This window comes from Phycodurus eques, chromosome 14 (genome assembly GCF_024500275.1).
Source record: "Phycodurus eques isolate BA_2022a chromosome 14, UOR_Pequ_1.1, whole genome shotgun sequence".
Lineage (NCBI taxonomy): Eukaryota > Metazoa > Chordata > Actinopteri > Syngnathiformes > Syngnathidae > Phycodurus > Phycodurus eques.
The window spans coordinates 2,415,363-2,426,206 of NC_084538.1; the positions used below are offsets into that span (position 1 = coordinate 2,415,363).

The following is a 10,844-nucleotide window of genomic DNA, read 5'->3' on the forward strand; positions in this document are numbered from 1 at the left end:
TAACAAAAATAATGCAAAAAAAAAGGAAATTAGAGTTCTAAAATGATTTTTTTAATTAAATTAAATTTCATAGATCAGCACTTTTTCTTGAAAACACAATTTACCCATTTATTATTCTTACTAAATTGGATTACAACTTTAGTCAGAAATATGACTTCCTCTGAAAAATATTCTTGTCGTTTTTTGTTTTTCCCTCCAAAGTATTTTTGTGGGAAATGCATCTCTTGATAGAGTATCACGTGTTTGAAAAGATTGTCTCAAAAATGACAAACAGGAAATTCAAGTTCTCATCCACAACTCAAACAAATTCGATTTTGTTTCCCTTTCCTTTTTCATTCCAAGACATAAGTTTTCAATTTCTATTTTTTCCGCAGGCCAGAATTTGAGTTTCTCAGTTAAAAAAAAAAATGTATTGGGAGAGAAAAAAAAAAAAAAAACAACTATTTTATGTTTGCTATAATCACACTTGAGGCCCTAAGTACCTTAATGTACACACACACATATATATATATATATATATATATATATATATATACAAAAAAAAATACACAAAAGCATTTGATTCCATAACAAAATTTTATTTAAGGCCCTACATTTACATTATCCACCCATAAAGTCTTAACGTACAAAATGAACAAATGCTGCATTCAAGGATGAATTAGTATATTCTAATGCATGTTCAACATCCAAACATCATCAAATGAGTGTGTTGATCCGGTAAAAATGAAAAGCATCCTATTGTTCTCGTGAGGCACCTTGTTGTGGATGTGGTAGACTGCAGTCACGTTAAGTGCTGCCAGGCAAAACGTGACCAGCGGAATCACTTGTGAAACTTCTTGCCGGGGTCGCCGGCGTGATCCAGGAGGAGCTGGCACGGCGTGAAGTGATCACCGTAGACGGCCTCGTAGCGCCGCATCTTCTTCACCAGCTTGTCGGCGCCAAAGGTGTCCACGAAGCGGAACGGGCCTACAAGTCCGGACGGAGACCTTTTGCTTTAACGATTGTTTAACGAGATATTGAGTCTTTTCGAGGACGACAGGTCAGCGCCGCCGCTGCCTAGAAGCTGTCTCCGTTTCCCGCAAATCCCTCGTTTATTTAGTTTCCAAGCCACCCCCACAATACGTGAAATCCACGAAGTAGCGACCACATTTTTTAAAATTATGTTTAAAGCTGTATGAATACGTCCCCAGACTTTTATTAACCTAATTTCACACTTGAAACACGGCTCACTTTTTCTATCATACTTCCTGTTTCAAAAGCGTCACAACTGAATAAACCGAAGTCTGACCTCCGAGGCAGGGGGGGAATCCCAGGCCAAAAACGGCTCCGATGTCTCCCTCCAGAGGACTGCTCAAGATGCCCTCTTGTAAACACAGCACAGCCTCGTTGACGAAGCGAGACACCAGTCGGTATTGGATGTCGTGGTCTGATGTACTGAAGAAACATTTGGAGTTAAAGGAAAGATGCGTTCACAATTGAATTACAGCTCGGCACTTCAATTGGTGAGTGGGAACTCACACAGCAGGATTGGGAGCGAGTTTGTATTTCTCCAAGATTTCCTCGATATCCGGGTTGACTTCTCTGGTTTTGAGGCCCGGCTGGTACACGTAGCAGCCCTTTCCTGATTTACGACCTAAAGGCAGAAAGAAACATTTGTTGCTGTAAACTATCAAATGCAAAATCCAGGCGAAAGTATCGTTGAGAAAAGTTTTTTTCCCCAGAAAAGTTGTAAGCCGACAAGAGTAAATGTACTCGAAAATAAAATTGTATATTTGAGGAAAAACAGCTGCAACAAAAAAAAGTTGTGTGTAGATAAGGATTAAAAAAAAGAGCAATCTTACGAGAGCAAAGGCATAGATTTTGGAGACAAAACCGTAATCCTTTGGACAATTAAATCATGTATTTTTTACAAAATTAGTTGAATATTTTTTTATTCAAAAAAGTTGGAACGCTATGTGAATAAAGTCATTTATTTTCAGGAAAAACTCAATACGAGTATAAAGTACATTTTGGAGACGTATCTGAGAAGTTTCTATGACAAAAAAGTCGTACATTTGAGAAAATTAGGAGCGATCCTACAGATATAAAATTGATTTCGAAAAAAAGCGGTAATTTGGGAGTACGGATAAAAAATAAAAAAAAAATGGAGAAAAAGGTAATATGAGAAAGAAATCATACATTTGAGTGTAAACAAACATTATACCACAAGGGTAGTCATATCTGTAAACAAAGTTGTATATTAAAAGAAAAAAAATAAATCCTAAACTATCAAATTAAAATCTCGGAATAAAATTGCATTTGAGGAAAAAACAAAAACTACACTTTCAAAAGAAGTCATAATCCAATGAGAATTAACTAAATGCTACAAGAATAAAGTTGTATATTTGAGAAAAAAAAAACATTTGAGAAAAAGTCATACATTTTTGAACAAGTCATTTAAAAGTCTATTTTCCAGAAAAGAAACTTGAAATCCTGCGAAAACACAGTATTTATTTGCAATGTGGCTCACCTTTGAACCCCAAGTCCACCAGGGTCTTCAGGACCTCTACGTCGCCGCCGCCGAAGCGCGACCCAAAGGCCTTGCCGAGGTCCTCGGCCACGTGGGCGGCCACGTCGACGCCCACCTCGTCGATCAGCGTGGCGGCGCCCACGGGGAAGCCGAAGCTCGTGGTGAGCGCGTCCAGCTTCTTGGGGTCCGCCCCTTCCTGGAAGGAGCGCACATCGGGGGCGCACACGCCGTTGCCGGAGTCAACATTTAAGCAGTAGTGCAGGCAAGGGTTTGGTTTGGAAAAATAGAGTTTCCCTTATGGAAAATGAAAAGTCCTTTATTTATTTTTTAGGGGGGGAATAATGCTAGTAGAAACAAATTAAATAAAAGTCATATTTGAGGAAACATTTATATTTTGGAGGGAATAAAAATACATTTTGGAGACAAAGATTGTCTATTTGAAAAAAGTTGCAATCCTAAAAGACAAGAGTCATATTTTCCAGAAAAGATTTATAATTCAAGGGGAAAAAAAAAAAAAAAAAAAAAAAAAAAAAAAAGTCATAATCCTACAAGAATAAAGTCCTCCAATATTTGAGAGCAAAGTCGTCTATTTGAGAATTAAGTCATACTTTTAGGAAAGAGTCAATTTACAGTAATAAAATTGTATACTTGAGGAAAACAAAGGCTATTTGTGTTTATAAAAATAAAATAAACTTATTCGATAAGAATATCGTTATATATTTGGGAATTACTGGTATTTTTCCAGAGGTCATTTGAGAATTATTATTGCCCCACAAGAATGAAGTCATATTTGAGGAAAAAAAAGGTGTAATCCTAGGAGAATATATATACATTTTTATAGAAAACTCAGAGGTAAAAAAATAAATACATAAAAAAAAAAAAAAAAACCTCTTAAACCGTATATTTGAGGTTTAAAGTTGTACTCCAATAAGAAAGACATTTTCTAGAACAGTCAAAAAAGTCACTAAAAAGTGCAATCTTACACGAATAAAGTAATTTGAGAAAAACTCATGTTCAATTAAGATCTTTAATTACTAATTAATTTATTTAAAAAAATAGAATTTGAAGAAAAAAAAAAAAAAAGTTATATTGGAGATAACCCTGAATATTAAATACCCTTATGTGCCCTTGAGCAAGTCACTGTACTTTAAGGCGACAAACCTGAAATACTCGCACAGCTTCGGCCAACATGGGAGCCAAACAGCGAGTCGTGTAGAATCCCGGTCCATCCTGCACACGGACGGTCGCTTCGATGTCATTGCTGTGCACTCACGTTTCATTATGATGACTGAATATGTCAATATGTCTCACCCCGACCACAATGATGACTTTGCCCTGCTTCAGCCCCACGGCCACCGCCGACGCCGTGGTGTCCTTGGAGGTCTGCTCGGTGGTGATGATCTCCAGGAGCTGCATCTTGTCCACTGGGGAGAAGTAGTGCATGCCGATGACCTGCGGGGGTGACGATGAGGAAGATGGATTGTTTTTTTTTTGGTTTTGTTTCTCCCCCCCCCCCCCCCCCAGCAGCAAACCTTGTCTGGCCTTTTGCTGGCGGCGGCGATGTCCTTGATGGGAAGAGCTGATGTGTTGGTGGCGAAGATGCAGTGGGGAGGAGCCACCTGTGTGGGTAAATTTAAATACAACAAGTCATCAGCAAGCCAAAACAGCAGCACCTACCAAGCCACATAAACACGTCGCAGTTTTTCAACTTCAGGGAACGAACGACCTCACTTCATAAATGCTATTGTTTAGACAAATAATGAATGGTTCTGCACATTGGAACTGTGTGGCCAACCAAAACAGCAGCGCAGACGGCGGCATTTAACAAATGTATTTTTAAACATTTGAAGGACTCTCATCAGGATTCTTGTTGGTCTAAAAGCCCTGTCAATTAAGAGTTACAGCGCCACATGTTCCTGGAATGCATGAACAAATAAATTCTACTATGCCAGTGGTGATTGAGTTGTACTTACAGCTTCCACCTCCTTGAGGACGGCGTGTTTGACCTTGAGGTCCTCAAACACGGCCTCGATCACCATGTCGGCCTTCTCGAAGCCGCTGTAGTCCAGCGTGCCAGACAAGTTGGACAAAATAGAGTCTCTCACGAAGGACGTGATGCTCCTCTTCTTGGTCTTGTCGTTCAGCCTGGCATTTAAAACAGATCCGGCGCTGACAAACCATCTTAGGGCTGAGTGGTACGCCCTTCAAATCAAACTATTCAGCATTTTTTCTCCCCACAGAAATCTGATTTTAATCATTTTCCCCCTTCAGTTATAGAAGAAAATGACAATCCCGTAATACCCTGCACGCTCATTGTAAACGGTTTGTTTTTCCATGGACCCTATTCCCAGCTATTTGTTATTTTTGTGCACTTTCTGAAAAGATGCCACATGGTGGCGCCGAAGCTCTGTGTAAATAGGAAAGTGGTACTGTAATTGATGTCAAGGAAGTATGTTGAAATGTTGCAACAGAGACAAGCTTTGTATGTCGGGGTTGGGTTGTAAGTGGAAGTTACTGAGTGGAAAACGGTCAGTCCGAAACTATCTTGACAAATGAAACGCACCCCTTGTAGACCTGCTGCTCGCCGCGGGCCAGCCCAGCCTCGGTGGTGTCCTTCAGGATGGTGTGCACGCCTTTGTCCACCGTCACCTGGGCGATGCCCGCTCCCATCAGGCCTGCGCCCAGAATTCCCAGAGTGCTGGTAGTGGAAAAAACATCCGGTTATAACCAACCTCCCCCCCCCTTTGACTACAAGGCCGCCAAGTGACCTACTTGACTTCTTTTGCGGGGCTCCCAAAGCGATTCTTCTTGCACGCGACCTGACCGTGATAGAGCCCGATGAGGGCTGCAGACTCGCTGGTTTTCGCCAAGTGTCCGAAGTTCTGCGGACACGTGGACAGACACGGAGAGAAGTCGTTACAGTAACGAATACATTGCCACCTCCGCCAAGGACGGTGACGGTTTCGTTGTCGTTTTTGCTCGGGAGCAGGATTTCGCAAAACGCTCAATGTATAACTGATTAACTGTAAATAAAAAATGAATTACTATTCCAACAATTACTAATTTCTTTCAAATTTGTCTCATGAACAATTTTACCTTTGACTTAATTTATGAATTGATTAAATAACAAATAAAGAAATTGGTAAAACAATTAATAAAATACAATTTGTCAAAAAATTATTTTACATACATTTAACATCTATTCAAGAAGTAGTTTTTGTTGTAAATAAAATAAATAAAATTTACAAAAATGTAACATCTTACAAAATTTAAAAGAATCCATTTTACGTACACATTTGACATTTTATTGAATTGGTTTAATTATTAATGAAATTAAAATACGAGCATAAATGACTTTCATTAATAAAATAATCTATTTTACACATCAGCTTTAACTCTAAATCTGTTTGTATTAAAAATCAAACGTCTCCCTTGAGCTCCAAAGTTTTCCTCCGACAGCGACAGTACTGCGTGAAGACGACGATTTCAATTCCGATCGTTCGGCCTTGGCGGAGGTCTACCGCGCTACCTGGGACTCTGCGAGGTATCCAGCAACGGGACCTTGCTCCACGCCGGTCTTCACGCACTGGAATAAAACAAAGAGTTCCATTTAAGATCACGTCAAATGGAATGACAACGACAAGAACTTACTTCAATGATCTTGAGGGGTGCGGGATAAAGCCCTTTGCTCTGCTTCATGACTTTACCGTGGACCGTCTTGTAAATCTGGTTCCGCACCATCTCGAAGCTCATCACGTAGTCTTGGATCTCTGCGGAGGAGACGGTCAAAATCCTTAAAGTCACGTCAAGTAACATACAGACGGGTCCGACCTACTCTGCATGGCGCTCTTCTCCTTGCCCAGCGGAATCTTCTTGCCCACGATCCCTCTCGCGCATTCCACAGCGACTTCCTCCAGATAGTCGATGGTCCTCTCCTCGGGGCTCTTCAGACCTGGGCCTGTTCATGGAGAGTAAGAACTTCAGGCAACTTTTATCAAATCAGACGTGATTTATTATTTTTCTTTTACCAAGGGGGTCTACAAGCTGGTCGACGAGGCCCATCTTCTTGGCTTTATCAGCTCGGATGTTTCGTCCAGTCAGCATCATGTCAAAGGCGCTGGGCAGACCCAGCTGGAAGCGGTAAAAAACAAACAAAGTTGCTAACGTGAACATTTTTTTGTGTTCATCTAAGAAAAAAAGTTTCTTGAGCAATACAAAAACTATTGCATCATATGCACTAACATTGTATTTCAAGAGCAGCAATGCAATTACAAAGTGCACATTAAGCAGTTTTCAAATGTTACATAACAATATAATATATTCAAACATTTTCATCAATGTATGTGTTAGTTTAAATTCCGATTGCGGTTTGTGTAGAACTGCACCATTTCTAAAATTCTGATCCCCCTGATGTATTGTGTACTGTCTCAAACGTATTCCTCTTTTTATGCTGTGGTAAACTTTACCCTATTAAAAAAATAAAATTAATATTTTTAAAAGGTGAAAAAATAATAATAATATTTCTGCTGGCCTCATTGTACAACCCCAATTCCAATGAAGTTGGAACGTTGTTGCAAATCATGTTGAACCTTTATTTAATTGAAAGACAAGATATTTAATGTTCAAACTGATCCACTTGATTGTTTTTAGCAAATAATCATGAACTTGGAATTTTATGGCTGCAACACGTTCCAGGAAAGCTGGGACGGCTGGCAAAAAAGACTGAGAAAGTTGAGGAATGCTCATCAAACACGTGTTTGGAACATCCCACAGGTGAACAGGTGGGTGCCATGATTGGGTAGAAAAGGAGCTTCCTTGAATTGCCCAGTCATTCATTAGCAAAGATGGGGCGACGTTCACCTCTTTGCGAACAAGTGCGTGAGAAAATAGTCCAACAGTTTAAGGACAATGTTCCTCAACGTACAACTGCAAGGAATTTAGGGATTTCATCATCTACGGTCCATATCATCATCAAAACGTTCAGAGAATCTGAACATGTGCAATTCATGGCTGAAAAGTTATTACAAATTGAAAGTAAACGAGCCTTCCACAGAGGATTGTTTCCACTGTACAGTAAACCTCTGATTACGAATCGCCATTTGCAAATTTTTCTGTAGAACCTAAATAAAGCCTTTCATTGGGGGAAAAACAAAAGAAAAAAACGCAGTTATAAAAGAAGAACCCACCATTTTGGGGAGTCTCTGTGTGCCGCCAGCTCCCGGCAAAAGACCCAGCATGACTTCTGGGGTACCCAGAACAGTTTTTTTGCTCTTTGTCGCAATCCTGTACTGGCAAGCGATGGCGAACTGCAATTACAAGAAGAGAACATTGAGGTGTAATCAGTCATAACAGTAAGAAGTTACTAAATGAGTGTGACAGGGACACGCTTAGCTGACCTCCAGGCCTCCTCCCAAACACGAGCCATTAATGGCGGCCACGATGGGCTTCGGGGACTTTTCGATCCTCTCGAACATTTTCTGGCCTTCCTGCGAGAGTGTCGTGACCTCCTCGGCGTTGCCGCAGGCCTGGATCATACTGCGGCCAAGGCGTGGTTATTGATGGAAAAACCGCAAAAAGAAAATTAAAAATAAATAAATGGGACCATAAATTACAGTAGACCCTTTTAATATGGAACATTTCTGGTAAAATACGCTTTGGAATTCCAAGGAGTCGGCATGCGTCACAAAACCTCAGCGTAGGCCACAGGACTTCAGTGCAGCAAGCAAAGGTCAATCATCTTTCCCCATTGAAATGAATGGAAATGCCATTAATCCGTTCCAGGCTCCCCCTACAATATTGTACTTTGTAACATACAGAATGTAAAGAATTTAATAGTTTTTGTCACACTTTTTTCTCTGGCTTTTATTGCGACAATTTAACTCTGGATCAGATTATTTCCATTATTTCCTTGTGAAAAAAAAATGTAAAATAGGTGGGAGTTCAACCGGCATCCCAGCACAGACTTTTTCCAAAGTTCTGATGTGATTGGGTTCCTCCCTTACTTGATATCCGCTCCCGCGATGAAGCACCCTGGCTTGGATGAGATGAGAACGGCGCTTTCAACGGCATTGTCGGCCCACACCTCATTCATCACCTCCGTCAGCTCCTTTTGCATTTGGACTGACAGCGTGTTGACCTTGACCGCAGGAGGATTATTGTATTGACTGAACAGTCATTCTCTCTTTAATCACACAAATCAAAATCAAAATCAAAAAACAGTTGTGCGTTACCTTGGAATTGGGGTCGTTGATTCGAACCACGGCGACGTCTTGCTTGACTTCATAGTTGACATGGGTTCGAGCTTAAAACAGCCAAAGGGAGATAATGCACAGTGAGACAACGATCCAATCAACCCTCACTATTTGCACTAAGATCGCTCTCCACATCTAAAAAACTTTTCCCAATGACATGAATTTGCAATTGGTGAGTGTTCACTTTACTGCATGCCAAACAGTACAGACTTAAACAATAATAATAATAATAAAGTGATACCTAGCATTGGCGTGACCACTGAGAAGGTTCGACAGGTAAATCCTGCATGGGAAAAAAAAAACCAATTTGTTTTTTATCATTTGAAGAGTTATGTATTCATTATGACAGGCAAGAGAAGTGTCACACAAAAAAAAAGCTAAATCGCTTGTTCAGTGTATAACAATAATTCTTAACCTTAATAAACATTTGCATTACTGCATGATAACTGTTATCTGATGGCTTGAATGACCTCAAGACGCTCCCACTTCAACGCCGTGTTATAGTGACCCTTCACCCACATTCAAGACGCCGGACGTCTAATTGGAGCCACTACAATGCCGAGTGAAGACAAACATGATCTAAATGCAGACAGCAACCTCAACCTTATGTTTTGTGATTAATAGTCGAAATTTACATTCATCACAACGCCCTTTATTGGCGCTACTGTATAATAGTCGCTTATCGTTAGCATTAAGCTAAAGTTCACGCCCAAGTTCACTTTTAGACATTCGCGAATCACAGTTTTAAAGAAAAGTGAATGCTACGCAGTAAAATAGAATTTTAAATGGGGGGGGGGGGGGGAGATCCAAGCGTCATGTCATTTCACACATCAGGACGCTTTTCATACAAATTAGTCAAACGGAGTAACACAGCCAGCGTTACAAACATCAACGTGTACATGAAATACATACTAAACATATTTTCCCGTTGCGTTTTTACCTGGTGCGGCAGCGTATCTCCTTAATGTCAAATTTGAGACAACGCCGAGGGATCGAACACAAGCCATGCTTGAGCTGCTGCAAGACGGAGGTCAGTCGCCAGTCGGCGTCGGCTAGCGTGCTAGCAAAGTTAGCTCCCTCGTTTTTCTTCTTCGTCGTCTTGTTTGTGTTGAATGGGCGGTTGGGCAACAAGCGCTTATGCACATTAGCGCCACTTACCGGACTGGAGTGTGGCTCAATCGAAAGGAAGAAACTAAACCGCTTATCATGTTTTGGGTTTCAAAAATGATGTTCTAAAATATCGCCCAAATTAATAATAATAAAAAAAGGTATAGAAAATATTTCCTACGTTTATATTTGGGGTGGGCAAACCTTTGTACTCAAGAGCCACATTTGATTTTTAAAGCAGACAGACGGGCCAGGACATTCGTAGACGACGTAATAAATAAATAAATAATAGCATATAAAATGTGTAAAATAGTATTGGGCGTAATATTTTAATTTTTGTACACATTTGTACATGGGCCCATTTGGATACACTTATATAAGATGGTGTATTGCATATGAATAACCTATTATTTTGTTAATATGATATTGTAGATTAAAATCTATTTGGAGACTAAGAAGTAGGACTACATTTTTTTTTACTTCTTTCTGCTCATTTTTAAAAACGTAAAATGTGGCGAATAATGTCATTTACTGCTGATTTTTCTATTTGTTTTAAAAGTATTCATATTTACATAGCCTATTTGGTTTTTTTCTTGTTATATGTTAAAATAAGGTAATCAATAAATACAAAATTTTTTTATTATGACCAATTATGAAAAACAATGTTAAATGTATATGTAAAATAGTTATTGTACTGTTATTTCTATTTTATTACGTCCGATTTCCTTCACGATGACGTCTCTCCTTGCATGTGTGTGAGCTGGTTCAATTATACAGTAGTGTGAGTTTCAATTGCAATGAGTATAGTAAATTAAAAACATGAATGAACCACTCTTCCAGCTTTTTACTAATCGATTTAATGTAGCTACATATTGAATTGAATTTGATTTAATCTTATGTTTATGTCATTTATTTTTGTTTTAAGCCACTTCATCACATCAGCTCCAGCAGGAGCAGCAGTCCTGACAGAGGCGGGA

At 39.7% G+C, this 10,844-nt stretch overlaps 1 protein-coding gene across 1 annotated transcript; it reads right to left on the reverse strand.

The window, feature by feature from the left end:
- Positions 1 to 568: 568 nt before the first annotated feature.
- On the reverse strand, positions 569 to 9,847 carry hadhab (hydroxyacyl-CoA dehydrogenase trifunctional multienzyme complex subunit alpha b). The gene is made up of 20 exons (XM_061697144.1): positions 9,701 to 9,847; positions 9,002 to 9,043; positions 8,740 to 8,810; positions 8,512 to 8,645; positions 7,906 to 8,044; positions 7,696 to 7,815; positions 6,538 to 6,640; positions 6,345 to 6,467; positions 6,161 to 6,279; positions 6,039 to 6,095; positions 5,282 to 5,391; positions 5,073 to 5,207; positions 4,483 to 4,654; positions 4,042 to 4,128; positions 3,821 to 3,961; positions 3,671 to 3,739; positions 2,510 to 2,705; positions 1,519 to 1,633; positions 1,289 to 1,434; positions 569 to 966 (listed from the first exon to the last, which is right to left on the reverse strand). Exons 1-20 carry the CDS (start codon positions 9,765 to 9,767, stop codon positions 821 to 823), a joined length of 2,292 nt encoding a protein of 763 aa, XP_061553128.1. The 5' UTR covers positions 9,768 to 9,847; the 3' UTR covers positions 569 to 820.
- Between the last annotated feature and the right edge of the window lie 997 nt (positions 9,848 to 10,844).

Bases quoted from the DNA above. Each gene is read 5' to 3' on its own strand.
- hadhab (XM_061697144.1), bottom strand. From the start codon at position 9,767: ATGGCTTGTGTTCGATCCCTCGGCGTTGTCTCAAATTTGACATTAAGG. The intron at 6,468-6,537 runs GTAAAAGAAAAA...CTCCATGAACAG, and splicing joins CCAGCTTGTAGACCCCCTTG to GCCCAGGTCTGAAGAGCCCC. The intron at 4,129-4,482 runs GTAAGTACAACT...TTACCCACACAG, and splicing joins TCCTCAAGGAGGTGGAAGCT to GTGGCTCCTCCCCACTGCAT.